Below are 26366 nucleotides of genomic sequence, written 5' to 3' on the forward strand. Positions count from 1 at the left end.
GCCATTTTGGCAGTGTATAGAATCGTGCCGCCAGAGGTTCATTCTAAAGGCTATTTCAAGTCACTTGGAGGTGTGTACCTGTGTGCAGCACTCCAGCTGCAGGACTAGGATTTAAATGACCCCTGACTCGTTTTGCCTTTTAAAATCATTATAACGTGCTGTTGGGTGTACGACAGGCGGCCATGTCGGATCACAGATGTCATCTACCTCAAATTCTGGAGCACCAGCCACAAGCAGAGGGCTAGGGCGTGGGGTGCCACGATGGTATGCATCAGAACAATTAAGCCTTCAAAAGAGAAACGTGAAACACCGGATGGATCTTCCAGAGACAGGTAAGGCAAGACGAAAAGCCACAGGCGAAATACAATGGGAAGCCCAAAAAGGACCAGCAAATCCTGTAGCAAGCTTCCTGGATATGTTATGCAAAGGCAGATTCTTCGTAGAGAGCCAGACACAATCCCCCACATGGTAATGCGGTTCCATAGAACGCTGTTTATATCAGCAACCGTTTTTGTCATGGCCTGGGAGGACTGTAGATGTTCCAGCACTTAACGGTGTACCTTGTGAAAACGCAGAACAAGGACAGAACTGGAGACCACCACACCTGTCGTCACAGAAGTTGAAGGCAACAGAGCAGGATGGTAGACCATTCAACAAAAGAACAGACTAACCGCAGTAGCTGAGTGGACGGTGTTGTTTTAGGCCACCTCAGCCATATGAAGGCAGTTGTTCCAGTCCGACTGCATGCCACTGGTAAAATAGTGCAAGTACTGCTCAAGTGTCTGATAAGTCCGCTCTGTCTGGCCATTTGTCTGTGGATGATAGCCAGAGCTGAAGGCATTGAGAAAACCAGTGAGTTTGCATAAAGAATTCCAAAACCGGGAAGTGCATTTTGAACCACGGTCCGATATGATCTTTTCAGGAAGGCCATGGAGCTGATACACATGGTCAAAGAAGAGTTCTGCAAGTTGTGGAGCAGTAGGCAAACCAGGTAAAGACAGGAAATGTGCCATTTTAGAGAAACAATCCACTACCACCATTATACAAGTTGAGCCATTAGGTGGAGGAAGGTCCATGATGAAATCCGTGGCAATGGTATGCCAAGGACATGGTAGGGGTTTCAGTGGATGTAGCAGACCTACTTGGCGCTTATGTTCCACCTTGGCCTGAGTGCATACTGGACAAGAAAGTATGTAGTTCTTGACGTGATAACCTAGACCTGGCCACCAGAACTGTCTCTGTATCAGTTCAGTAGTGGTGTGACATCCGCAGTGACCAGCCAATCTAGAGTCATGCATTTGTGACAGTACAATCCATCAAAGAAAATCAGATGGTATGTACAATTGATTTTTGTAGAATAATAGATTTGTGAACTGATCTGTGGATGGGCGAGAAGGTCAGAGAGAGCCGGGTCATATGCAGTGTCCTGCACTGTTTGATGAAGCAGTGGTTGCCCAGCAGCCAAGAAGTGTGTGACAGGATATAACCAGGATGTTTGCAGGGTTCAGTCTCTTCCAGGGAACGGGACAAGGCATCTGCTTTCTTATTTTGTGTTCTTGGGGTGTAGGGTGACAAATAAATCATATTGTAGAATGAAGTACACACGCCTTGCTTGTCTGCTATTCTGACTGCTGAGTTTTGAGGTATTGCAGGTTCCTATGATCCGTCCGTACCTCTACATTGCAACACCCTCCCAACAGATGCTGATGCCATTCTTCAAAGGCTACCTTGATAGCCAACAGTTCCTTTTCTATAATGGAATAGTTCTGTTTGCAGGATGGTCATTTGCGTGAGTAATAAGAAACTGGCAGTTTGGAATTGGAACATGGATCCATCTACAGCAAAAATTGCTCCCAAAGTGGAGTCTGACACATCTCCCTCCACTATAAAAGGTAGTGAGTTGTCAGGATGTTGGAGGACAGGTGCCCTGGTGAAAGCATCTTGAAGGGTAAGGAACGCTTTCTCAGCTCTTTTGGTCCACATAAAGGGATGTTTAGTGCTGTTTTTAGGATGGTTAAACCTTGGGCAAGCAGGGCAAAGTCATAGATGAAACACCTGTACTAGTTGGCAAACCCAGGGAAACATTGTAGGGACTTCAAATCGTGCGGGGTTTTCCAGGTCAATATAGCTTGCACTTTTCTGGGGTCAATATGTATCCCTTTGGCACTAATGATATATCCCAGGAACTCTGTTTCCGACTCATGGAATTGGCATTTTCTATCTTAGCATACATATGGGTTCTGTTGTAGCCTTCTGAGTACTCCTGATACATGAGAGATATGTGATTCCCGGGTGGATGAAAACACCAGAATGTCATCCAAATAAACCCATACGGATTGCCTCAAGAGATCTTAAAACACTGAACCCATGAACCGCTGAAAGACTGATGGGGCATTGCAAAGACCAAAAGTCATTACTTTGTATTCAAAATGGCTGAAAGGGGTTTTAAAGGCCGGCTTCCACTCATTCCCGGATCGGATACGTACTAAATAGAAGGCCCCACGAAGATCCAATTTGGTGAACCATTTAGCGGTATGTAAAGATTCAAGGATATTGGTGATCAGGGGCAATGGGTGTCGGTCTTTCACCGTGATTTCGTTAAGCAAGCAATAATCAATGCACAGTCTGAGTGTGCCTTCTTTCTTAGGCACAAAAAACAAAAGGAGATCCCATAGGTGATGTGGATGGTGTAATATACCCATGTCATAAACAGTCTACAAGGTATTTCTTGTGTTCGATTCTTTCTGATTCTGTCGAAGAGTGTGTTATAAAATTTGGCAGGACATGTTCAGGAACCAGGTTGATTTCACAATCAAACTCACAATGTGGAGTAAAAGGTATGTTCTCAGGCTCTCTAAAGACATCTCGATAGTGATGGTATTCAATCGGGAGGGATAAACAGGAAATCTTCTGCATCCAGTGTGTCTAAGCTCCTTCCTGAAAAGAGTCCACCATTGTGGTCTGAGTAATGGAGGCAAAGCAGTGCAAGGTACAGCAGTCGGAAGAAAATAAAGGTACGCGGGTGGTCCAATTAATACTGGGATTGTGGTTCATTAACCAAGGTAATGTTTGTTTGGGGTGACCAGGTATAAAGGCACTTTGGCGAAACTGGGAAATAGTGTGTCAAATCTGTTGACAGCTGCAGACTATGGAACTGTAGGCTACCCCTGCCTAGTGTAATGAAACAGATAATTCAAATTGTTTCATGTACATGCGCTGGCCATTGTAAGATAACTTATTGCATAACAATACGAACGGGATGCATTATCACGTGACACAATCTCTGTAAATCACATGATCATACTTGCAGAACTTTTTTCCTTGAGCAACCTGCCGACGCTCGCGTTGCTTCTTTTTGCGCAGGCCAGACAATAGCAGGGATGCTTATCAGGCATACCGGTAATGACTAATAGCTACCGACAACACGCTTTTTCAATGAGGGAAACCGTGTCAATATAGAAACTCAGCGTTCGTATCACAGCAACAACACCAGTCTATTTGCCACCGACCTGACACGATAATCAGACACCCATCTGGGCTATTTGGCCAGGACTCGTGTGAATATCGGACTATAAATTGTGCCTTGAAAAAGACTGATTTGGTCGAAACACATGTCGGCATTAATAGTACTGACCATGGAATAAATATCGACATTCAAGCACATTATGTTGATTAGTATTGTTATGCAATGACAGTTATCTTACAATTGCCAGCGCATGTACATGGAACAATTCTAATTATCAATTAACCAAGGTAACCCTAAGACCACAGGATAGGCTGGCATGCGAATGATGTGAAAAGGCCAGGTTGTTCATTGATGGCCATCAGCAAAGGTACAGTCTGAAAAACAACCGGACCAGAGGATAACGGGGCACCATAAATCACTTTAATGTTAGCACATTGCTGTTTTCTGACTCTGGAGATATTGTTCTTTTGTGCAAATTCCTCCTCCAGATTCCTCAGGCAGATTTCCGCGAAAAAGGGTGAGCTGCGTTATTTCAGGCCACAAGGAGTCGGGGGCCAGTTATTTAAAACAGGCCAATGAAAGAAACGATATCCTGGGTCCCTTGACGCAATTCCAACAACTGGCTCTGGGCGGTAGCAGCTTGGTTAGGGGATTTGAATACATCGAAGAAGGCCTTTTCAAAACCAGCAAAATCGTCCAACAACGGGCTATGAGAGGATACGTAAGGAACAGCCCAAGTCCAAGCTAAAGCCGTCCCTGTCAAATGACTGATGATGTAACCTATTTTAGCTTTATCAGTCAAAAATGTGTTGGTCTAAGCATAAACTGAATGGTACAATGATTGCACAATGAGTCAATTTCCTAGGTTCGCCATCATATCGCACGAACTAGACTGCCCAATTGCACTCTCGTTATGGGCTGCAGAGGCTGTGGTGGACAATGCCTCCCTTAAGTTCCTATTCTTGGATTTCAAGTTAGAGACTTTGGTACGCACTGCCTGCAATTCATCCCGTAATTTCTGTAGGGCTTCCATGTCGGGCTCCAGGGTAGTGGTAATGCATCGCAATTTATCAAGGTGTGCCCTCCTTGACTCCAGCGTACCTGATGGTTTGCCTTTTGCTCGGTCCAGGGTAGGTCTTAGCCCGATGTCCGATCCGGTCCGATATTGAGCGATGAGTGAAGACGCCCCCGGAACCCCGGTCTGTGGATTACAACAGTGACCGAGGACAGTGAGCCCCTTCCCAACACCACGAGGAAGGACCAACCACGTATTAGCGTGGTGTCAGGCAGTGTAAACACTGATGTGGAAGGCCCAAGGAAGACAGAAGGAAGGGGAGATGAGAATACTGGGGCAAGGAAAAAGGAAAGAAAGAGGTAGAAGGGCGTACCCAGGAAAGGAGGGAGCAGGAAGCATGCTGGAGACTGGCAGATGGTAAGACCACCCACAGAAGGAGAACGAGGTAGAAACAGAATACTGAGCAAGAGCACACAGCAGAAAGAGGTCCGAAGCAGGCAACAACTCTGCAGCAAGAAGCGTCCCTTCAGAAAAGGTTGCAATACACTGAGGGCTAAGTCTGTGGCCTCTTTATAGGCCGGAGGCTTGCGTCTGATTCGTGTTGCATGGGCGACTGCTAATGCTGCTTTCACTGCACATGCTCAGAAAAGGGCTGCTGGTCCCTTGCGCATGTGGAAGAAAAGAAAGATGGCAGCCCTATGAATCGGTTTTGCAGCATCAGGAGCCACCGCAGGATCCCCACGGCAGCCAGTCACAGAGCCTCCAGGTGAGTTTCCAGGAAGGCACGGCGTGGCATGAGTGGCGAGGCCGCGCCATGACAGGAGGTTAAAATGAGCTTTGTCCGGTTCTTCTATGAGCACATTGATGTTTTGCGTGTTGCGGTGCAAATATCTTGGAAACTGTGCCTCCTAGGGCCTGAATACGTGGTTTTCAGGGTTCCACAGGGACCTTAAAGTTGTGCTCATTGCGTCCAGGCGCATGAAATGAGCTTTCTGGTCCTTCTATGACCATCTCGATGTTTAGCCACTTCGAGGCAACCATCTCATGTGTACAGGGGCTGAAATCCATGGGACGGGGTGTGGTGTCACCATGTAATCCATGGGACAGGATGGGGTGTCCCCAGTGGCATCCAGAGGGTCCTAACAGGTAACTGCAAAACGTGGTGCTGATTGGTGGAACGGTGTGGAATTGTATGAGGAATAAACACACAAACTAACAGATTTTCCATTTTATATATATAGATACATATACTAAAATTACTAAAATAAATTAGAGAACTTGGTACAGCATACATTTGTATATATATATATATATATATATATGTTGATCTCTGTGATATATATATATATATATAATGTTATACGCAGCTATCCACACACACTGCACGGCGTTTCATGCCTGACCATTACTGACCCCGCTGAAGTGAAGAGACAGGCCGGAGGACACTGCCCCACACACCGAGGTCAGCTTCCCGCCGTTTACGGTGAGCCAGTTCTGACTGGAGGGCGCTCGGTTGAAGTTGTCTTTCAGCTGAGCTGGTAGAGAGGTCTCTGGTTCGTCACAGTAGATCCCACCCCAGTTCTCGTCGCAGCTTCGGGGGGAAACAAAGACAGCACAAAAACCTTGAGAACCAATTTTGGATGAAACCCGTTTTAAAGACATAATAAGCAAAAGCGATTGCACTTTAAAACGTCCCAGCTGCCTGCGCACACCCAACTTAGCAGGTTCCTGTGCGTGACCTGTAGGTCGCAGGCTCAAATCCCAGCAAGGCTCACTCAGCTTTTCATGTTCCTAAGGTTGATAAAATATCTACCCCTTTCAGCTGGGTGATAGCTGTATATAAAAATATGTTATGTACCACGCTTCGGCGAGAGTGCTACTTAAACACGACACCATTACTCTGCATCAAATCTCTTGCTCTCCCGCCCTCACTAACCTACTCATCCATAGCCCACCTGAAACTATCAGTCTTTTCCTCTCTGATCCCAACTTACTGCTCAAAAAAGCTCCTGGGTGATGTCCCTGGTATTGCCACGAGTGACCTACACCTCCCTAACATGGCCATGGAGTACAGACCACATGGACTCCACTTTCTCTCTCTGACCACGCTTGGTAAATCTATAAACTCGTTCCATCCACGGCCCTGAAAACACAGCAGATCTTGTCTTCCTAGCCTCACTTCACCCCCTCTGTAGACCCCTCGCCCTCGGACCACACCCTCGTTCATTTGACCATCTCCACTCCCCCCCTCCCCAGTCTATCTGCCCCTACTTCAGTTTTCTGCAATCACCAGAAGAATATTTAACCCGGATACTGTTGACTTGTAGAGATCGACACATCTCTAGTCCCTCCCGACCAGTTACACTTCCTGGCTCACCCTTGCACTTCGAGCTGCCCTCAACATTGGATCTCCCCAACCACCCAACAGCTGGCATCTTCACTTTCATTGTTAGCACATACCTCACTTCCCTGCTCTCCTCGCTGCCCACAAAGCCTCCCTCCATGCCCTCACCACTGCGATAGACATGATTAAGTCTTGCTATTGCATTATTCTCATGTACTGCCTCCACCCAAACCATTGCAAGCAGCCCAGGGCTCTCAGGCCATGCTGCTGCCACCAAACCTTCGCTCAATATCTTCCTCCTCCTTTGCTGATGACTTTGCGTCCCCCTTCTCCTCTAAAATCAGACAAATTCAGGACACCCTGTCCTCTCTTTTATCTCTTCCCAACCCCTCTTTCTCTTCATCACTACCCTTTCTTTCCCAATGAACTTCCATCCCACCTGCCCTGCTGACCCGACACCCACCTTTGGCTTACCCAACCCATCATGTCTGCCTTTTGACCCTTTTGCACTGCAAACAGTCAAACAGCGTGTGCTATCTGCTTTCACCTGCCCCCCCTTTTTAACCTCTCTCTATTAGCATCTTCCCAGCCTGCAACCTTTGCCCCTCCAGTAGTTTTGGAGTACACATTTCATGGTCCCTCCCCTTGAATGTGCAAGATGGGGCTGATGGGATTTGTAGTCCACATCATCTGGAGAGCCAAAGGTTGAAGACCCCTGCAGTCTACACCCTGGCAAGATATTTTCCGTACGTCGGCATACCGTCACCTAGTGCGCGGCTCTCTATTCAGACTTGCTGCCTTATCAATGTTCTGTGCCATGTGTTTATATATATCCATAGCCCAGCACTCCACTAGCTGGCTGAATCCATTCCTCTCGGGCTCTCCCCGCTGCAGCCCTCAACAAACTCAATGTCTCATTGTCCCCTCTCTGGTGGTCTCTTTCTCCCCCAATTTTGTCTCTCTCTCTCGGAGGAAAGAATTGAGAGAGCGAGCATGCAAGAGGACGTGAGAGTAAGAGTGAGAGGATTAGAGATTAAGAGACAGAAAGAGATCAAGTGAGATAGATCAAAAGAGAGTGAGACTGGGAAAGAGAGTGAGAGACTGGGAAAGAGAGTGAGAGACTGGGAAAGAGAGTGAGAGACTGGGAAAGAGAGTGAGAGACTGGGAAAGAGAGTGAGAGGGAGAAAGAGAGTGAGAGACTGGGAAAGAGAGTGAGAGACTGGGAAAGAGAGTGAGAGACTGGGAAAGAGAGTGAGAGACTGGGAAAGAGAGTGAGAGACTGGGAAAGAGAGTGAGAGACTGGGAAAGAGAGTGAGAGACTGGGAAAGAGAGTGAGGGACTGGGAAAGAGAGTGAGAGACTGGGAAAGAGAGTGAGAGACTGGGAAAGAGAGTGAGAGACTGGGAAAGAGAGTGAGAGACTGGGAAAGAGAGCATATTGCCTGGAAGTGGCAAAGTGTATGTTCAAATAAAAAGCATTACCCTTTGCTCTACGGTTCTGACCATCTCCCAAACACCCAGGTAAGCGGGGGATTTAGACAGCGGCTAAGGGAGAAGGGGGTCTAGCAGGGAAGTTAGAATCCATGAGGTCTCAACAGAGTGAAGAGAAGTCAAATAAATAATAGTATACAAGATGAGTTGTGAAATGAATGAATTTATACTTACACGCAGTTGTCATGTAGGCATTTACCATGGCCGCTGCACATATCGACACAACCGTCGCCGATGTAAACGTTATCGATAGCCCAGGTTTGCTGCTTATCAAAAGGAGCTGGCTGATGCCAACGGAATCGAGTAGCCTGGGACCTTGAGGAACAGAAGAAAGCATCAACTAGAAACACAGTATTTGACTGGAGTCCGCATTGTAATGGGAGAGCGCTATTTGCCAGTCCATACTCTGGGAGGTGGTGGGTGTCTCTGGCCCCACTTTCAGCACATGAGGAAATCCTATATAATAAAAGGCCAGATGTATGTTTTTCCGATGTCCAATGCAGTCATGCGCAGTAGAGGGAGCTGTTACCTTAAGATACACCTGCTGTCCCCAGTAGAGGGAGCTGTTGCGCATAGCTTCACCTGCTGTCCCCAATAGAGGGAGCTGTTGCCTTAAGATATATAAAGAAAATGCCAATTCGCACAGCTTCACCTGCTGTCCCCAGTAGAGGGAGCTGTTACCTTAAAATACACCTGCTGTCCCCAGTAGAGGGAGCTGTTGCCTTAAGATATATAAAGAAAATGCCAATTCGCATAGCTTCACCTGCTGTCCCCAGTAGAGTGAGCTGTTGCCTTAAGATATATAAATAAAATGCCAATTCGCATAGCTTCACCTGCTGTCCCCAGTAGAGGGAGCTGTTGCGCAGCTTCACCTGCTGTCCCCAATCGAGGGAGCTACTGCCTTAAAATATATAAAGAAAATGCCTATTCGCATAGCTTCACCTGCTGTCCCCAGTAGAGGGAGCTATTGCCTTAAAATATATAAAGAAAATGCCTATTCGCATAGCTTCACCTGCTGTCCCCAGTAGAGGGAGCTGTTGCGCATAGCTTCACCTGCTGTCCCCAGTAGAGGGAGCTATTGCCTTAAAATATATAAAGAAAATGCCTATTTGCATAGCTTCACCTGCTGTCCCCAGTAGAGGGAGCTGTTGCGCATAGCTTCACCTGCTGTCCCCAGTAGAGGGAGCTATTGCCTTAAAATATATAAAGAAAATGCCTATTCGCATAGCTTCACCTGCTGTCCCCAGTAGAGGGAGTTGTTGCGCATAGCTTCACCTGCTGTCCCCAGTAGAGGGAGCTATTGCCTTAAAATATATAAAGAAAATGCCTATTCGCATAGCTTCACCTGCTGTCCCCAGTAGAGGGAGCTGTTGCGCATAGCTTCACCTGCTGTCCCCAGTAGAGGGAGCTATTGCCTTAAAATATATAAAGAAAATGCCTATTCGCATAGCTTCACCTGCTGTCCCCAGTAGAGGGAGCTGTTGCCTTAAGATATATAAAGAAAATGCCAATTTGCATAGCTTCACCTGTTGTCACCACTGGGGGGATCTGCACTTTTGGCCCGTGCACAGGGGCTTTCACACTAGTGAGAAACTAATTGGACAAGTTCATATACCTCATAGACTAGGGTGGTGCTGTCCGGCCAGAGGAGTATAATGTCGCCCTACGCTATGAACTAGTGTGTAAGATTGGTGTCGCAATCGCCAAGAAGGGCGGAGGCTTCCCTGTGCACCGTCAATGGTTTAACGTACAATGGGCCTCATTACGACCCAGGCGGTAAGTTACCGCCTGGGCCGTGACTTTACCACCATGGCGTAAACTACGTTTACGCCATGGTGGTTGGCGGACTTACCGCCCCATTCCGACCTTGGCGGGGCGGTAAGTCCCCAATCCCCATTTACCCTTCCCCAATCCCATTTTTGCCCCATAGGGCATAATGGGAGTGGGGAAGGCGTTAATTACGCCACCGTAAATTACGGTGGCGTAATTAACTCCATGGTCCCTTAGCGCCATGGATTTTAACACCTGCTAAAAGCAGGTGTTAAAAGCGCCATGGCGCTAAGGGACCTCGTACTCAGGCGGTAAGGGTCGGCGCTGTTAACGCTGCCGTTAACCCCTTACCGCCTGGGTCGTAATGAGGCCCAATGTATAGGATTGCGGCAACCACAAGTGCCCGTTCATAGACAGGGGGACTTTAACATCCAGGTAGGGATAAAGTGTTCATTCACAATTGTCTACATTTTGGTAATCTCTTGTGATGATAATATCAAAAGACAATTCGAACCGATATGATCATGGCTCCAATCAGTGCGAACAGTCCATTTGTGGTGGGCGCACTCCTAGTCCAGGGGATTTTTGGACAGTGTAGGAACACTGGGGGGGGTTTGAGCTTAACTAAGAGGCCTTTAAGTAAAGTTAATCACTGGTATAAACGCGCAAGATATAAGGCAAGTCATGTATGGTGCAATGGGGCTGTGGTACTTGAGCCTTTAAGAACCCACGTGATGCGGATACTGAAATCGAGGCTTGCGTTGCTAGCGGATTGCCAAAGAAGTGTGCACCCCATACCTGCCTAACCGCCGGAATTTTTCCGGAGACTCCGGAATTTTAAGCATTTCTCCGGGTCTCCAGAAAAGTCCCTGTAATCTCAGGATTTTTGAGATTCCGGAAACGGCGCGAAATGTTCGTGCCCACTGCCTGCAGCACTATAATAATGCTGCTTTCAATCCATGTCATTGGATTGAAAGCAGCATTATTTCTGCTGCAGCGCCACCTGCAGTTTGCTTTCTATAGCATTGAAAATCATTCACTGCACCCCCTTCCCGGAACCAATGGCTTCTGCTTGAGGAGTGAGGAACATGACTTGTAGGTAAAAGGAGGGTTGCGCTGCCAGCCTGGGTATCTAGCTTCCCGTCCCACTTGCATATTAAGTGTCGGGCGCAAGTCTTCAGAATCTCCGATGGCCAACTTGCCCAACCCAAACGCCCCACCCGGGCATAAATCTACCGCCCACCACACAGTAGTGTGGACTTTGCCCTTTCTCTGCAAATGAACTACACGAGAATTCTCGTCACTGGAGCCTTTACTATCTGGGTGGATGACTCGCTCACCACTCCCTTGAGTATGTCTTTGGAGTCTAACAGCACTTGCATACTGGCGTAAAATCAATGGATGCCTATGGAATCTGTTGTAAACGCTGCCTGCCATGTGCACATGCCTGCCAAAGTGCACTGCAAAGTGCAAATACAAAGGCACATAGGACGATTATGCCTGCAATCACACCTCTGGCACGAAAATTGTTCAGTGGGGACCTGTTCGCCACAAACTATAAATGTAACATCACGTGTCGCCGCCACACAGTTTACGATTTGTTGCAAAATGAACAGCAATGTTAGACTTCTGCTGCAATTGGGTCCTCAAGGAGCAATCTCTGCGGGAGTGGTCTGTTTCCCAGTCCCGCCTCTAATTAACGCAAGTACGTTGTGCATCACCCACCATGCCTTCAACGTCCCGGGCCCTGAATTCCCACAGGCCAAGCTGGTATAATATTAGCCCAAATGCACCCAATGGGCAACCGCTGACCACTGCGTGGCTGGGCACCCGAGGGCCTGTCTGGAAGGGACTGTCTTTGTGCAAACAGCCAACCAATTCAACGCCTTGCATAGGAGTATTGTTTGCATAGAAGCACATCTCAAGGAAGACACTGATTCTTGGTATTTCCCTTACACAGGACTTTTAGTGGGCCGGTGCTATCCAGGGGTGGAATCTTGGCAGTTTCCCAAAAGGGCTCCCGAGCCATGACTCTGCCGGGGCTCCACCACCCCCCCCCCCCTCCGACTTGCCTCAGATACGCCAATCCATTCAGGCAGTCCACTCAGCAAAAGAGTTGCATGGTTAAAGGGCTAAATGCAGGGGCCTGCGTTGCTGATTACATAAGATGAAGAGGCAACGCACTTACCAATGCCGCTTTTTCCTAATCCAAAGTGTCGACTGCCGCAAGCAGCCCTTTAACCATACAGCTCCTTGAGTGAAAGGGTTGCTTGCCTTGGGTTGGCTAAGAAACAAAAGAAGAGTTGGGGCGCACTGCTATCGTTTCTTTGGATGTGCTGAGCCTCTACTTTTGATTCCTAAACAAGGATCTGACTCCCACAGGCAGCCTGCCAGGGGGCTTGAGGCCTGTGATTTAGGAACAAAAAGGAGAGGCGGACGCACTGCTATCATTCCTTTCGTGTGCCCTGCCTCTGCCTCATGGGCCAATCGCTTGACAACTCCCTACACCAATAGGTGAGGGGTGGGGCTTTGGTTAGGAGGCGTGGCCTACAAACAGGCAGATGGGGTGGCAGAGGAGGCCCTCTCCCAACCTCCCGCCCACCTGTACATAGGCCATGCCCCCTAACCAACCCACCGCCCTCGATTCTGTCTCCCACTTAAAGCTCTTCCCTTACCCGTCCCCATTATAGATAACAGACAAACTTGTAATGTTGACATTGCAGGGCTAGCACATTCCACAGTAGAAGATAGCAGTGGTCGAAGTGGTCAGGAGTGGTGTTCCACTACTTTTATTTTTTTCAGTTTACCATTTCCCTACTTTTTTACGACTATACTCACCATTCTCTGTAGAGGATTCGTCCATTCATTTCCCTGTGCAAGCATACAGTTGTAATAGGAGCCTTGGTTACTAGTCATTTAGACTATTGCAAATTCCTGGCTACAACACCTTGTCACATGTTGCACTAGGATTCCCCCTACCCTCTCCACTGCCGAGACCACAGTTCCACTACTTATTTGGGTACACTTCTACCACGGGAAGACAGAGACACTGGTTAGTTCTGGTTTTAACTTTACATTCTGGGACTTGTAGACCTGAGTTTATAATGGGGAAGTCCAGGACGACAAGTCTCAGAATGCATGTTAAAACCAGGACTGGAATAACCTCGCCCGAATGGAATGGAATGGATAATGCTAGCATGCATGCCTAGCACTGCTAAAATCGCCACAATCGGATTTCCACGCCTACTTCAGCTCCTCAACGTCCTTTTATTTTTAAAAGGTGAGCACTTATCTTAAATATAGTAATTCCAAAATGGCTGTAAACGTTGGCCTGTGTATGGTATTTTTTCCATTGGCTAAGATTCGATCGACGGTACCTCAACATGTCCTTTTTGTTTGCTGTCAAATCCTTTCCTTCTGCTTTTATTATATTGTTTTGTTTTGTTTTTTATTTAAATGCCATTATCATCCATTATTTTTTGGCTATAACAAATTATTTCTCTACAAAAAGTGTATTGATTACAGCTGGAATTAGTTGTCATTTGCTGAAAAAAAATGGATTTTTATTTTTAGTGTGAAAACGGAGAATTAAATGATATTTCATTTATATCGCGCTCATACACAAGTGTTTCGGAACGTGACTAGGCTAAGGGAGGGGAACAGGGGAGAACAAAAAACAACAACCATCTTACTAGGCCGAGTGATATTAAGAGCACGCAAGTTCATGGGGGAGGGGGAAAAGTGCATGGAAGGGGGAGAACAGAATAAATATCAATAAGTAAAATTAAAAAATAAAAGCGATAAACAGTGCTAGTGCAGCAAGTGGCAAGTGCTAGGTTAGTCAGGTAGGGTATATCTGATAGTGCAGAGGAAAAATGGGTGGGGGACTGTATGGGTACCAATACAGACCCCAGTGCAAGTGGTGGCCCGGAGGTAGTGCAGGGTGGCAGAGTGAGCAGGTACCTGTGCCCAGAGGACAGAGGGTGGCCAGGTGCACGGTGCTCAGAGGGAGAGAACAGACCAGCAGGGGAGAAGAGGGGAAAAGGCAGACCCGAAGAGGAAGGACTTGAGGTGCTTCTGGAACCGGAGATGGTTCTCAAATTTCAAGGTGGCAGGGAGGCCCCAGCCGAAGACAGATCTACCCCTGGCATGTTTCTTTGAAAAAGGACTGACCCCGAAGTTGTTAGAAGAAGAGGAGCGAAGGGCTTGAGGGCGAAGGTATTTACGGAGGGAAAGTTGAAGGTATTTTGGACCCAGGCCCCAGAAAACCTTGTGGACAATGCAGAGGGTTTTAAATGTAATCCTTGCATCCACTGGGAGCCAATGGAGGGATTTCAGAGCTCGAGAGATTCGATCCCAGGGCTTGAGGCCAAGGACAAGTCTTGCAGTCCTGTTCTGGATTAGTTGTAAGGGGCAGAGAGTGGAGGCAGGTAGATTTAGAAAGAGGCTGTTAGTAGTCCAATCTTGAGAGGACAAGAGATTGGGAGACAGTGAACTTCTGAGGGAATGAGAGGAAAGGCAGAGTACCTCTGAGGAGGTGCAGTAAAAAGTTAGATTTTTTAGAGATGTCAGAGATGTGTGAGGAGAAGGGCAGTGTAGAGTCAAAGATGACCCTGAGGTTCTTAGCCTCGCAGGTGGGGGTAGGAGGAAAGCCAAGGGAGGCTGGCCAGAGAGTGAGGGGAAAGGATAGTGAAGGTGTACAAATGAGGAGGATCTCAGTCTTGTTGGCATTTAGACAAAGATCATTGGCGACACACCAATTTTGAATGGCAATTAGGCAATCAGAGATGAGAGAGGGAAAGGAGGTGGCTGAAGGAAGCCTGAAATTGAGTTGGGTTTCATCAGCATAGCACTGGGAATGTGAGCAGAAAATGGAAATGCAGTATGCGAGAGTTGCCAGGTATTGGTTGAAAAGCCAGGGCGAGAGGTTAGACCCCTGGGGTACACCACAGGTCGAGAGGGAGATAAAAGATAGAAAGGACCCAAGTTGTACCTGGAAGGGTCGGTCAGAGAGGAAGGAAGTCAGCCAGGCCAGAGCCTGATCGGTGATGCCCAGGTTGTCACGAAGATGGTTGAGCAGGGTGGTATGATTGATTGTGTCGAAAGCAGAAGAGAGATGAAGTAGGATGAGGACAGAGACAATGTTAGAGTCAAGGTTGTAGAGCAGGTCTTCACGGATGTTCAGGAGAGCAGTTCCCGTGCTTCTGGCAGCTCTGAAGCCAGATTGATGGTCATGGAGACAGCCAACAGAATCAGAATGAAGGTTAAGCTGAGAGATGGCCAGTTTTTCCAGGAGTTTACCCAGAAATGGAGTAATGGAAATTGGGCGATGGTTAGCCGGACAAGAAGGATCAGCTGTGGGTTTCTTGAGGAGATGATGTACAAGGAAGTGCTTCGGAGGGGAGGGGAAATATCCAGAGGCAAAGGAGAGGTTGCAGAAATCGGCAAGGGCCGGAATGAGGGTATCGATGTGGTCCTTAATAGTTTTAGAGGAACAGGGATGGACCTGTTTTGAAGAGGCTTTCATAGATTGAACTTGTCTAGCGACCTCATAAGGGGAGAAAAGAGGAAATGAGGAGTAAGAGTGAGGGGGGTAGCTGAAGGAGGGTCAGTAAGCAGAGAAGGAGATGGGAGAGGGGGGGAGAGGAGGAGAGGGTGGGTTTTAGTGATAAAGTGAGAGGCAAGGGCATTGCAAAGAGCCTAGCAGGCGAGAGATGAGTTAAGCAGGGACAGGACTGTGTCAGGGTGTGAGTCAGCCAGAGGTTGAGAGGGTGGGGGGAGAAAGTGGCAGCAAAAGCCTCGCCAGACAGACGCTTCATGGGCCGGATATCCGAGAAGGTGGGTGGCAATCTAGGGGTAGCCTTGGCTTGAGGGGAGGAGATGGAAGAGGGGAGGAGAGGAGGCAGTGATCACTCCGGGAGAAAGAAGTGTTGAGGGGAATAGAGAGGGGGAGGCCGGAGGAGATCAAGACATCAAGTGTGTGACCAGCAGAGGGAGTCGGGCCAGAGGGTAGGATAGAGAGGGAGAGCGAATCGCAGAGGTCCCGAAAGAGCACAGAAGAACAGGGAGAATCAAGATGGATGTTGAGGTCACAAAGGAGGAAGAGTTGAGAGGTAGAGGCCAGGAGGGATAAGGATAGGTTAGCCCACTCAGAGAAAAGAGGTGATTTGACCAGGGGCCGGTAGAGAGTAGCAACAGTAAGAGAGTGGCTAGGAGAGAGAGAGAGCCTGCAGACAAGGCATTCGAAGGAGGAGTAAGTCTGAGTGGGGATGATAGAGGCAGGAATCCACTCAGGAAAGATCAGGGCTACACCCCCTCCAGGCTTGGTGGATCTATGGGGCCCGAGAGGATCTTGTAGCCATCAGGGGCGAGAGTGGCAAAGCTTGTGACAGAGCTGGCCGTGAACCATGTCCAGGTAAGACTGAGGACATCAAGGTCAAGTTCTTGCAGGAGGTGGCAGATGTCAGAGGAATGTTTGACAGTAGAGCAAGAGTTATGAGTTGCAAGGTGAAGAAGGCTCCCAGCCTTAAAGACCTTCCTGCGGGGGGTACCAATAAGAGGTACACCGTGTGGAGGTGTGGACGAGCTTGAGATGGGGTAGAGGAGGAGAATACACTACCACTACCGCTGTACATGTAACCATTTAAGTGAGTATGTGTGTGAGCACTCGCCATTAATCTTCGGCTTTCTGGGCTTTGGTCGTGTTTATCAACGCGTGCTACTAACAGACTACAATGCAAACGATGTCATGAAATGTAAACAGTACAATTTTAGAGGTTGCGAAATAATATTTCATCATACGTAGTTATGGAATCTCAACACTAGATGGCAGCATCTCCTCTCAAAATAGCTCGCTCTCGTCGTGAGCGGCTAAAAAGGGCCCCTAGCAGACTCCTCCATTTACGGAGAAATATAAATACGGTCAATGAGAAATTAACATAATGAAGGACGGCTTCAGTCTCAGACTAGAGTGAGTTATGGTATTGCCACTAGTTCCGCACATGGAGCTTATCTGCTGGCGCTCTAGGAGAGCTCCTTTCTCCTCATGACCGAGGCCTACCATGGCTTTGAGGGACAGCCAGGGGAGTTGCTAGGTCTGGAAAAGACCCGGGGCTACGCTGATGTCGGGGCTGTTGGGACTGGGGGCTAGCTAGCCTTTTGGCTGTAGCTCCTGAGATTTTATCCGGGGCTACAACCAAAAGATCAGGGGCTATAGCCCCATTAGCCCCCCCCCCTAGCAACGCCCCTGGGGACAGCCAGCAGATTGCAGGAGACGCAGAGGAGAGCGGGCGCCTCGCTCACTGTTACTTCCCGTCTCCCTCACGGAATCGCTCCCTCTTCGTTTTCCCTTTGTCTCCTTGAGCTTTTGAGTTGCAGGCTATTTACCGCCGACGTCAACTAATTCACGTCCAACTCAGCCCTTGTTTGTTTCTTTTAGAGGAACATAAGGAAGTGGACTCGTTGTTCCTATGACCCATACATGCCAACATTATCTTTTACATTTGGGAGAGGCCAGTCTAGTCTTGGAAATAAAAGCGGGATGTCAACAGCTATTGCTGTTCAGGTATTAAGAAAAAATGCACAGAAGAGCCGGAAACAGCCCACCTTTGCACTGCCCCTTTTTCTAATCAGGCGCAGAGAACTTTCCTTGGTTTTGCAAGGATCGGACAGCGCGTCACGTCTGCGAGGGCCGCACAACCCGTCAGGTTGCTTGGACCATGGGTTTTGCGGTGGAGTATGTGCCTGGTTTCCGAGCCGCCCATTGACTGCTCCGGCCCTCACCCCAGCGCCTCTGCCTCTTGGCTTTATCCAAAGCCCGCCAGCCTCCTCCCTTCTTCCCAGCCCCGGCCTGCATACTTTCCCCAACAATGACTTACTCGACTCTACGCATCCCCCGTCAACTCCTTCTGCCCTTAAGGAAATTGCCTAATCTTTTATAACGCCCGAGGATTAAGTGGGATGACAAATCGAGGGGCGGTGGGGGCTCTCATTAGGGGGCGTGACCTAAGTAGGTGTTTACTTAGGCCACGCCTTTTACAAAGCCCCCCACCAATGAGAGCTGGGGCTCACTGGCATTATTACCTTTGATGTGCCCAGGCACTCGGGCTGGGCCACCAAAGGTGTGACACCAGTGTGCCACAGCTCTCACACGCCGCAGGCAGGGGCCCCACATTCAAAGGGCCGCATGGTTAAAACCACAGGTTCCTTGAATGGGAGGGGTGCCTCCTGCGTGATGACTCTGGGAGTCTCACGCACCATGAAGTCTCGTTTAAACGGCTTCCTGCTGCAGGATGACTCTTTACTCAGAAACAAAAGGAGAGACTGGGCCCTCCACCCCCGCCCTGTTTCGGAGTTCAGAGTCATCTGGCAGCCGTGTGGCCGAAGCCACGGTTAGACCGGCTGTCTGCAGAAGTCAGTACTTCCGAAGTGCTGTCTGTGTAACTGTGCAGCGCTTCGGCATCGCTGGGGCTAATCAGGGTGGGCCCTGGCAGGGCCCCGGGTCGGGAGACCTTGCTGGAGACTGCTGGGGCTTGGCCCGGGCTAGCCCTGGCACACTTAAAGGCTTGTGTAATGCGCTTGATACCAGAGACCAATCTCTAAGCACAGGCTGGGACGCATACAAGTGTTGCTCAGCCTTTACTTGATTCCAAGACAAACACGTTGCCCATGAGCCCCCCCCTGGCCCCCGGCACCCCTCATAACCCCTGCACTATAGAGAAAATGGGTTGCATGCTCTGCCGGCCCGATTTTCTGTCCCCAAAAAGCACCCCTTAGCACCCAGAAGGTGTGCAGGGTGCGAATAGCCACGAGGCTGTGTAAGGAGGCTTGTTGCAGGTTGGAACCCTTCCTATGACCAGGCCTAGTAACCCGAGAAGAGAGAGGTGCCACCGTGCACATGCTGCCAAACACTGCACTATGGCCAATAAGCGGGTCAACAAACCGTTCAGCCCCCTGGGTCACGCGATGGTGCACAGGGGCAACATATAACATCTGCGCAGGGAGAAGAGTGCCCCAGGAAATAACAGGTGGTATAGAAGAGCGGACGGTGTTTGCAATAACAGGTGGTATAGAAGAGCGGGCGGGGTTTGCAGGGCTGCGTCTGGCGCAGGCAGAAGAGTGCCCCAGGAAATAACAGGTGGTATAAAAGAGCGGGCGGGGTTTGCTGGGCTGCGTCTGGCGCAGGCAGAAGAGTGCCCCAGGAAATAACAGGTGGTATAAAAGAGCGGGCGGGGTTTGCTGGGCTGCGTCTGGCACAGGCAGAAGAGTGCCCCAGGAAATAACAGGTGGTATAGAAGAGTGCCCCAGGAAATAACAGGTGGTATATAAGAGCGCGCGGTGTTTGCAATAACAGGTGGTATAGAAGAGCGGGCGGGGTTTGCAGGGCTGCGTCTGGCGCAGGCAGAAGAGTGCCCCAGGAAATAACAGGTGGTATAAAAGAGCGGGCGGGGTTTGCTGGGCTGCGTCTGGCACAGGCAGAAGAGTGCCCCAGGAAATAACAGGTGGTATATAAGAGCGCGCGGTGTTTGCAATAACAGGTGGTATAGAAGAGCGGGCGGGGTTTGCAGGGCTGCGTCTGGCACAGGCAGAAGAGTGCCCCAGGAAATAACAGGTGGTATAGAAGAGTGCCCCAGGAAATAACAGGTGGTATAGAAGAGCGTGCGGTGTTCGCTTGCATCGGCTGACATTTCCTGCTAGTTAATGGGTCAAAGGCCGACTTGATAGGTGGTCTCTACATCCCTGGACAGTGTGCATGTGAATGCCAATTCAAATTGGCCATGCTGGGTTGGGGCTGGCTGTAAAATGAGTCTTGTGATGTCCATCCTGGGAGGGTTGGTTTGAGGGGGCTAGAGTTGAGGGTACACGCGGGTGGACGGGGTCCCCCCACTTTTTTCAGAGGGCACCTTGATATGCTAGTTTCTGGTGATGCCACATTCCATTGGAATGTTAACGAGCCCCCCCTCGCCCCCACCCTTTATTTGTTAGGACTTGGCCCCTGTGTAAGTGCTCTCCAAGTCATCCTGTCAGCTGCGCTGTGTGCACCAAGGGCCTCCCAATAATGCTTGCATCCCAGCAGTTTGGTTGGCTGTGAAGATAGTAGAGTGCAGGCGGGGAGATAAAGAATGGAGGGAGCAGTGGGAGGGAGGAAGACTGGAGTAGGAGCAAGGACCAGTGCTGACAGACCCAGAAGAGGAGCGCGCAGAGTCTCAGCTAAACATCTCGAAACTGCAGGCACTTATTAGCAATTATTGCCTGCATTGCACGCATTCCGATTGGTTGTGACTCAGATTGTGGTTCCTCATAACTTCTTGCCGTGCATGGTGCTGGATGTACCACACTGCACAATCTCCCGCCACCGGCGAGACCAAGCCGCTCCCATTGGCCATTCCTCCAGCGGAGTCAGCAGGACTGGCACCACGCTACTCTGGCACACTCCTCGGCAGAATCCCAACAGTGGGCCATAGTGGGGGTGTGTAGCCTGTCAGTAGAGGGAGTTTTTGTGAGTGTCAGCAACAGGCAGCACTGAAGGTCAAACAGACAAAGTTAGCATCGGAGGACGCAGGCAGTCCTGGGAGATGGTGCCTGATGGCCTCTTCACAATCTGCCCCCAGTGTGCTTTGGGTAAGGCTTCTATGTGATTGCAGCGAAAACAATACAATGTGTTCTCATTTTTGTTGTCTTTAATTCAATTTGGACGCAGATATATCCGGGGAGAGACTCCCGACCCCTATCCCACTCAACTTCCCCCTATCTTAATTATCACAATTAACCCCCCATCCCCCCATAGATTTTCCGCCAAATTCGATAACAAAAAAAGCGCCGAGTTGGTATTCGACGAATTCTTGCACGATGTAAGCGCCCTGTCCTGTGGGGTAAGCCTGGTGATGGTGGGCGAGGCACATTTCCCCCATAAGTAAGTGCCAAGGCCGTGTATGTTCCCCCGAATTCCCATACAGAGTCACTGTAGGTTCCGCCCACTCCTGCAGTTGAGTGACAGTCTGAAAAGGCAGGGCCTAGTCAGTGCTTTAAGTGGGGTAAGAAATTGAAGGGGGGGGGCTCGTTTGGGGGCGTGGCTTCCATTGTGGGCGTGGCCTAAAACGTGCACAAATCATTGTAAGATGCGCAAACAAATATATAAATGTATGTGAGCATTTATATATTTGTATGCGCACTACTATGGTTTGTGTACCTTTCAAGCCTTATAAACATACCAATGTTACGTATTTCTAGGTTTATAAAAAGGTGGCTTGAAAAGTGCACAAACCATAGTAATTTACGCACACTTGTGTGCTTACCTTACTGTGGTTTGTGCACTTCTCAAGCCACCTTTTATAAGCATAGAGGTTTATAACATATTTCTACGTTTATAAAAGATGGCTTGAAACGTATACAATTTAAGGCATCTTTTATGAAGCTTTGCCGACGGAGAAAGGCGCCTCGGGCTCAATGATCTCTGCTCAGAGCAGATAGATCACTGAGCTCGAGGCGCCTTTCACCCTCTGAGAACACGCGGGCTCCGTGATCTAATCTGCATATTAGATCATGGAGCCTGCAGGTTCCTGAGGGTCAGTGACCTGGGGAGGGCAAACAAGGGAACTGTAACTTCCCTGATGACCCCTCAGATGGGGGGTCATCAGGGAAGTTACAGTGACTGACAGAAGTGCCAGCCAGCCTCAACAACGCTGTGCCTGGCTGGCACTTCTGTCAGCTCACCTGAAATTAAACTGGTCGGCGCATCTCCTGTCACGGCTGCGGCTGCAGCGGGATAATGCATCCTGCCAATGTTGTGTGGGATGGGGGGCCCCGGCAGGGCCACGGCTCAGTCCCACTTTTTGGAGACTTCCGGGGCCCGGCCCACTTTAAGCACTGGGCCTAGTGCATTTATCTTTGTTTCCGCAATATGGACATGGACACGGGTGCAGTAAAGCAAGCCACGGGCGTCGCAAGAGCAGCATGGGGTGCTCCCAAGGGACGATGTCTTCCCAGCACCCCCGAGCTCCAGCCCCCAGAAATGACGAGCAACCCTGCTGGTGATGGGGGAGACTGCAACACACTCAGACAGGACCCTGGCCTCCAGAATCCATGCAAATAGGAATTGGTTCAACACCAAATCAAGTGGGGCTTTTGTGTCCATAGAACCTTCGAGCACTGCTTAATTACTTATGGCTGAGTCGGCACATGGGTTTCTGGCACCACTCTGTACTGCTGCACACCTTAGAAAAAGAATGGCTTAGAATTAATAGGAATTAAGCGCACCCCATTCAAGGCCCATTACACTTGAAGGGGGCAACTTACTGAGGGGTAGATAATGGGCACATTGTACGGGCAGAATGCGCACCAGGTGCCTTACGAAATCTGTTGCCTTGAGAAATATTTCTAAAAAAAGACTATAATAGGTACATTCCCTCCGGCACATTTATTCGCCTTCGGGCCGCGCACTCTTCATTTGGCCGCGCGCTCTTCATTCTGTCGCGCTCCCATTAGCCACAAAAGGGGCCGGGCCTTTTTGTCCTAATGAATGCGCGCTAGCGGCTGAGTGGCCCAAGGCACCTATCAGGCACATGGGGGAAAGCTGGCACTTAATTATGATGGATACGAAGAAGCTGGGGGCAATTAGGAACGATAAGCATGTTTGGGGACGTTATCCGGCTGTAAAAGACAATCAATTAAAAACTTCATTTTAATAGAGTTGTATGAAAAATGTCATCAGACTTCCATATTTCGCTGTGCCCGGCCCACTAATCGCTTTATCTATGCCAGCTAGCTCACCTAAGTTTAATTGCAGTTGCGCTAGGCGAGCTTCGAAGGGAGTAAAAGCACAGTGTTTTTCCAAGGGCTTAATCTCCTAACCTTCCATGTATCTTTGTTAAGGAACAGTGAGCGGTAGAAGGGAGCGCATGACTAAAACAGAAGGGCTTGGAGACATCTTCCAAAAACAGTGTTGGCTTGAGGCCGATTCTAGAACATTGCTGCTTGTTCCAGCAGAAGGGACCTAACTGAGAGGCAGAATGGCAACCACAGTGGGCTTTCTTAAACCTTGGAAAGAGTTGGAGTCCGGCTGATGGGGCCCTTTCCTCTGGAAGCTTGGCAGCATTCCCTTGGGAAGCGTGTGGTCCACCTGAACACAGCAGGACTGGGATTTGGACAAAGCCTTTGACGCATCGGAAGCAACAGGTGCAAATCTATTGCTTGAGGCCCCCCCCCTTGCTGCCTGGATTTCACATTGTGAACCAATAATAACGCCAAAAGGAAAAGAATTTAATTGACAAATGATTTGATTATCACTCATTGACTGATTGGCTGGTTCACTCACTCGTATATCGGGTCCCCTAGTAGCCCTGTTACTAGTATTATTATTATGTTTATTGAGTGCAGTCCTAGCTTTGGGAAGTGCTTTTGAGAGCACTTTACAAGTCATAGAGGGAGGCACACCGTGAGGGAAGGAGATGGCAATTGATAAATAGAAGGGAGCGTAGCAGGGGTTCCTATCATAGTGAGGTGAAGCTCAGAAAGGAAATGGCTGGGCCCGTCGGAGATCAAGCCACGTACGAATTTCGAACCCCTGCCAAAAAGTTAGCATTGTCTTACCTTTAGAAAAAAAAAGGAACAGTGTTCACGCAAAGGGAGCGAGAGGAGCACGGTTATTTCATTTGCAACTTGGGGCATCAACAGAAAAGGCAGCGCTCTGGGCTGCTGATTGCTCTTTCACATGGTATAATGTTCATTCATCGCTAGTGCTTTTTTCAATGTTTTTTTCTCCGATGATTTGTTTTTTTAAAACTCATCAAAAATATATAGGGTGTGGGTAAGGGTATGTAAAGGGTGGGGGAGTCGGGAAGAGTGTAAAATAAATAAGAAAGGGAGGTTGGGGGAACGCCCCAAAAATAAAAAATACAATTTTTTCAGTTCGTTTTTGGGGAAAAAAAATCGGAAAAAACATCAGAAAAAAGATTGCGAATGAATGAACATAGAACCTTCCACAGAGTAGTAGCTGGCAGCTGGCAGTGTTTGCTGAATCCACCCCACCCTTTAGAATGAGAGTCATGCAATCCGGCACTCCCAACAGAGTAGTAGAATACTGTCGAAGGACTGCTTTCCATGTTATACCTGGAAGGCCTCTTTTATGACCTTCCTCTAGGGGGCTCAATTCAAGCCGAGTCCTTGACTGAGCAGCAGCTTCCCTAGTGGAGATCTTGGTGAGGAAGGCTTTGAAAGTAGGTTGAAATAAGGGGACAAAATCTATTAAAAGTTGGTTTCCCATTAACAATCTTGATTGATAGGAAGCTCAAGCAAATTTGCTAATACTGAAATTAAGGCTCCTTATCAGTCTAGCTTACATGGGTATCCTGTGGCTTTCTCGACAGTAAATACTTTGAGTTATTTACTACGAAGTCATTACTTCGAAATTCCTTCAGTAAATATGGGTATGTATTGGTTATGGGGTAAAAAGGGGGTGGGGTGGGTTTTGGGTGGGGGTAGTAATCAAGGGGACGAGGAGGTATGGGGAGGGCCGAAATAAAAACAAAAAACATTCTAAGTCAAATCTTGAAGTAAATACTTCGCAGTAAATTACCACTAAGTAATTACTTTTGATGAAATGACATAGAACTCTAACACGTCCAGCAGCGCCCCCATGAATGGGACTGCAGGGAGGTCTACAATACATGTGCTATTATTTAGATAGCCTCTTCAATGTGTTGGTCTTATTGGTAGTGGTAGAAGTTGCCACTTCATTGAGACTACCGCAGCATTCTTCATACCTCCACAGCTTACATGAGTCCATAATGAACCTTTGTGCAACCCCAGTGTGGGCAGCAGCGCCTGACTTTGGCAGGCGGCAGCAGCACTCTTAAACTGGGTGCACTCTGGGGAGAGGACATATGAATTCTGCCAACTATCTACCAAAGGTTTCCGTTGTGTAGGAGTGGGGCAGCGGGTAGACCCACCACCCTCTGGGATGTCTACTATCTCTGCTGACTCGGGGATAAGAGAAAAATATTGCAAATAGGTAGACCACAACAGAAAACATGCCCACACGTCAAGAGGTTCCTATTTAACAAAGCACGCATTCATGATCTAAATCAGAATTAACCAGAAGGACGCTTCTGGCGAGCAGCGTAGTCTTCAGGGGATGTGGTGGGCTTGCAGAGGCTTAGAAGGGTTATTGAGGTCTGGGCACTCTCCATATTTTGAAAGTATTGCTTTATGAAAAGAAATAGTGTAGTACAAAGGAAGGGGTGGAGATAGGGGGAACAGGAGTCTCCCCCAATGTCATACTACATCAATAACGTATCCATTACACATGTTCAAATCAAGATATGTATATTTTGACAGCATAAATAAAACATTCACTTATTTCTATTTTTGTCACATAAAATGCCACATTGTTTACTCTTTGCATTGCTCTCAATGTAAGAAGAGTTATTTGTACTGTTTCGTGTTCACCTCTTCATTAGAACTCCCGATTGTTTACAGGGCTATTTTCACATCGCCAATTAAGCGCAATTTCCACGGAGGTGCATTAATTGGGTATTTTCCCATATTCAGGGGTACGGCCCCAGGCAAAAGCGGGAACTCAAAGCAGACCGTACCACGAATAACCTTGGCTTTGGCACAGCAGGAAGAACGAACAGCATTTCGCACCATGTCAACCCTGCTGGTATTCAAGCCAGCAACCTGCGGATTAGGCTAAAATCTTTACCACAAACACCACCCCCCTGATCCCCGCCCCCTCCCAGGCCATCTTGCTGTTCATTTTCAACCTACACAATCTAACATCCCTTTCACAGAAATGCTTCCCACAAGATGGAGAAGACAGCACGAGCCACGCGGTGGCGCCTGTTTCCTGGCCTTCCCGTCATATTGGGAGCATAACACCAATGGCCGGAAGTCCGGGAAGACCGACAAGCTTTCCTGGACCTGGAAAGTGTTTCCTGTTCTGGGCGATGGACACTGACTTTAATGACACGAAGGGGTCCCGCCAATGCCACAGGAAGTTGTTTGATTGAATCCAGGTTTAAATGAATGCGGCCATTTTACATCCACGTCACTACTGCATTATCTTCTTATGGGTTCGAGCAAAGCCCGTGTTAACTACTTGGCTGCTGTTCTGCGGGATGTCTCTATAAGGAAGATGTTTGTGCTCTGCAGATTTTTATAGCATGACATTACAAACCAACACAGGCAGGAAAAATAACTTGCGATTGACAGATCAAACATCATCAAGTGGCTTAAAGAAAACGATCTGTAGTTCCAGTATTACCTGCTACTCCTAGTAATTGAA

The 26366-nt window shown here is 48.5% G+C and overlaps 1 protein-coding gene across 2 annotated transcripts in view; it reads right to left on the reverse strand.

The window, feature by feature from the left end:
• The window catches only part of RELN (reelin), a 2335047-nt gene that overhangs the window by 152875 nt on the left and 2155806 nt on the right, over positions 1 to 26366 (reverse strand). For both annotated transcript variants that reach the window (XM_069628072.1, XM_069628071.1), the window contains exons 47-48: positions 8489 to 8629; positions 5895 to 6072 (exon numbers count right to left, since the gene is read on the reverse strand). In XM_069628072.1, the coding sequence (XP_069484173.1) occupies positions 5895 to 6072; positions 8489 to 8629 (319 nt within the window). The remainder of the gene's footprint in view (positions 1 to 5894; positions 6073 to 8488; positions 8630 to 26366) is intronic.

This window comes from Ambystoma mexicanum, chromosome 12 (genome assembly GCF_040938575.1).
Source record: "Ambystoma mexicanum isolate Mex_15411 chromosome 12, UKY_AmexF1_1, whole genome shotgun sequence".
NCBI lineage: Eukaryota > Metazoa > Chordata > Amphibia > Caudata > Ambystomatidae > Ambystoma > Ambystoma mexicanum.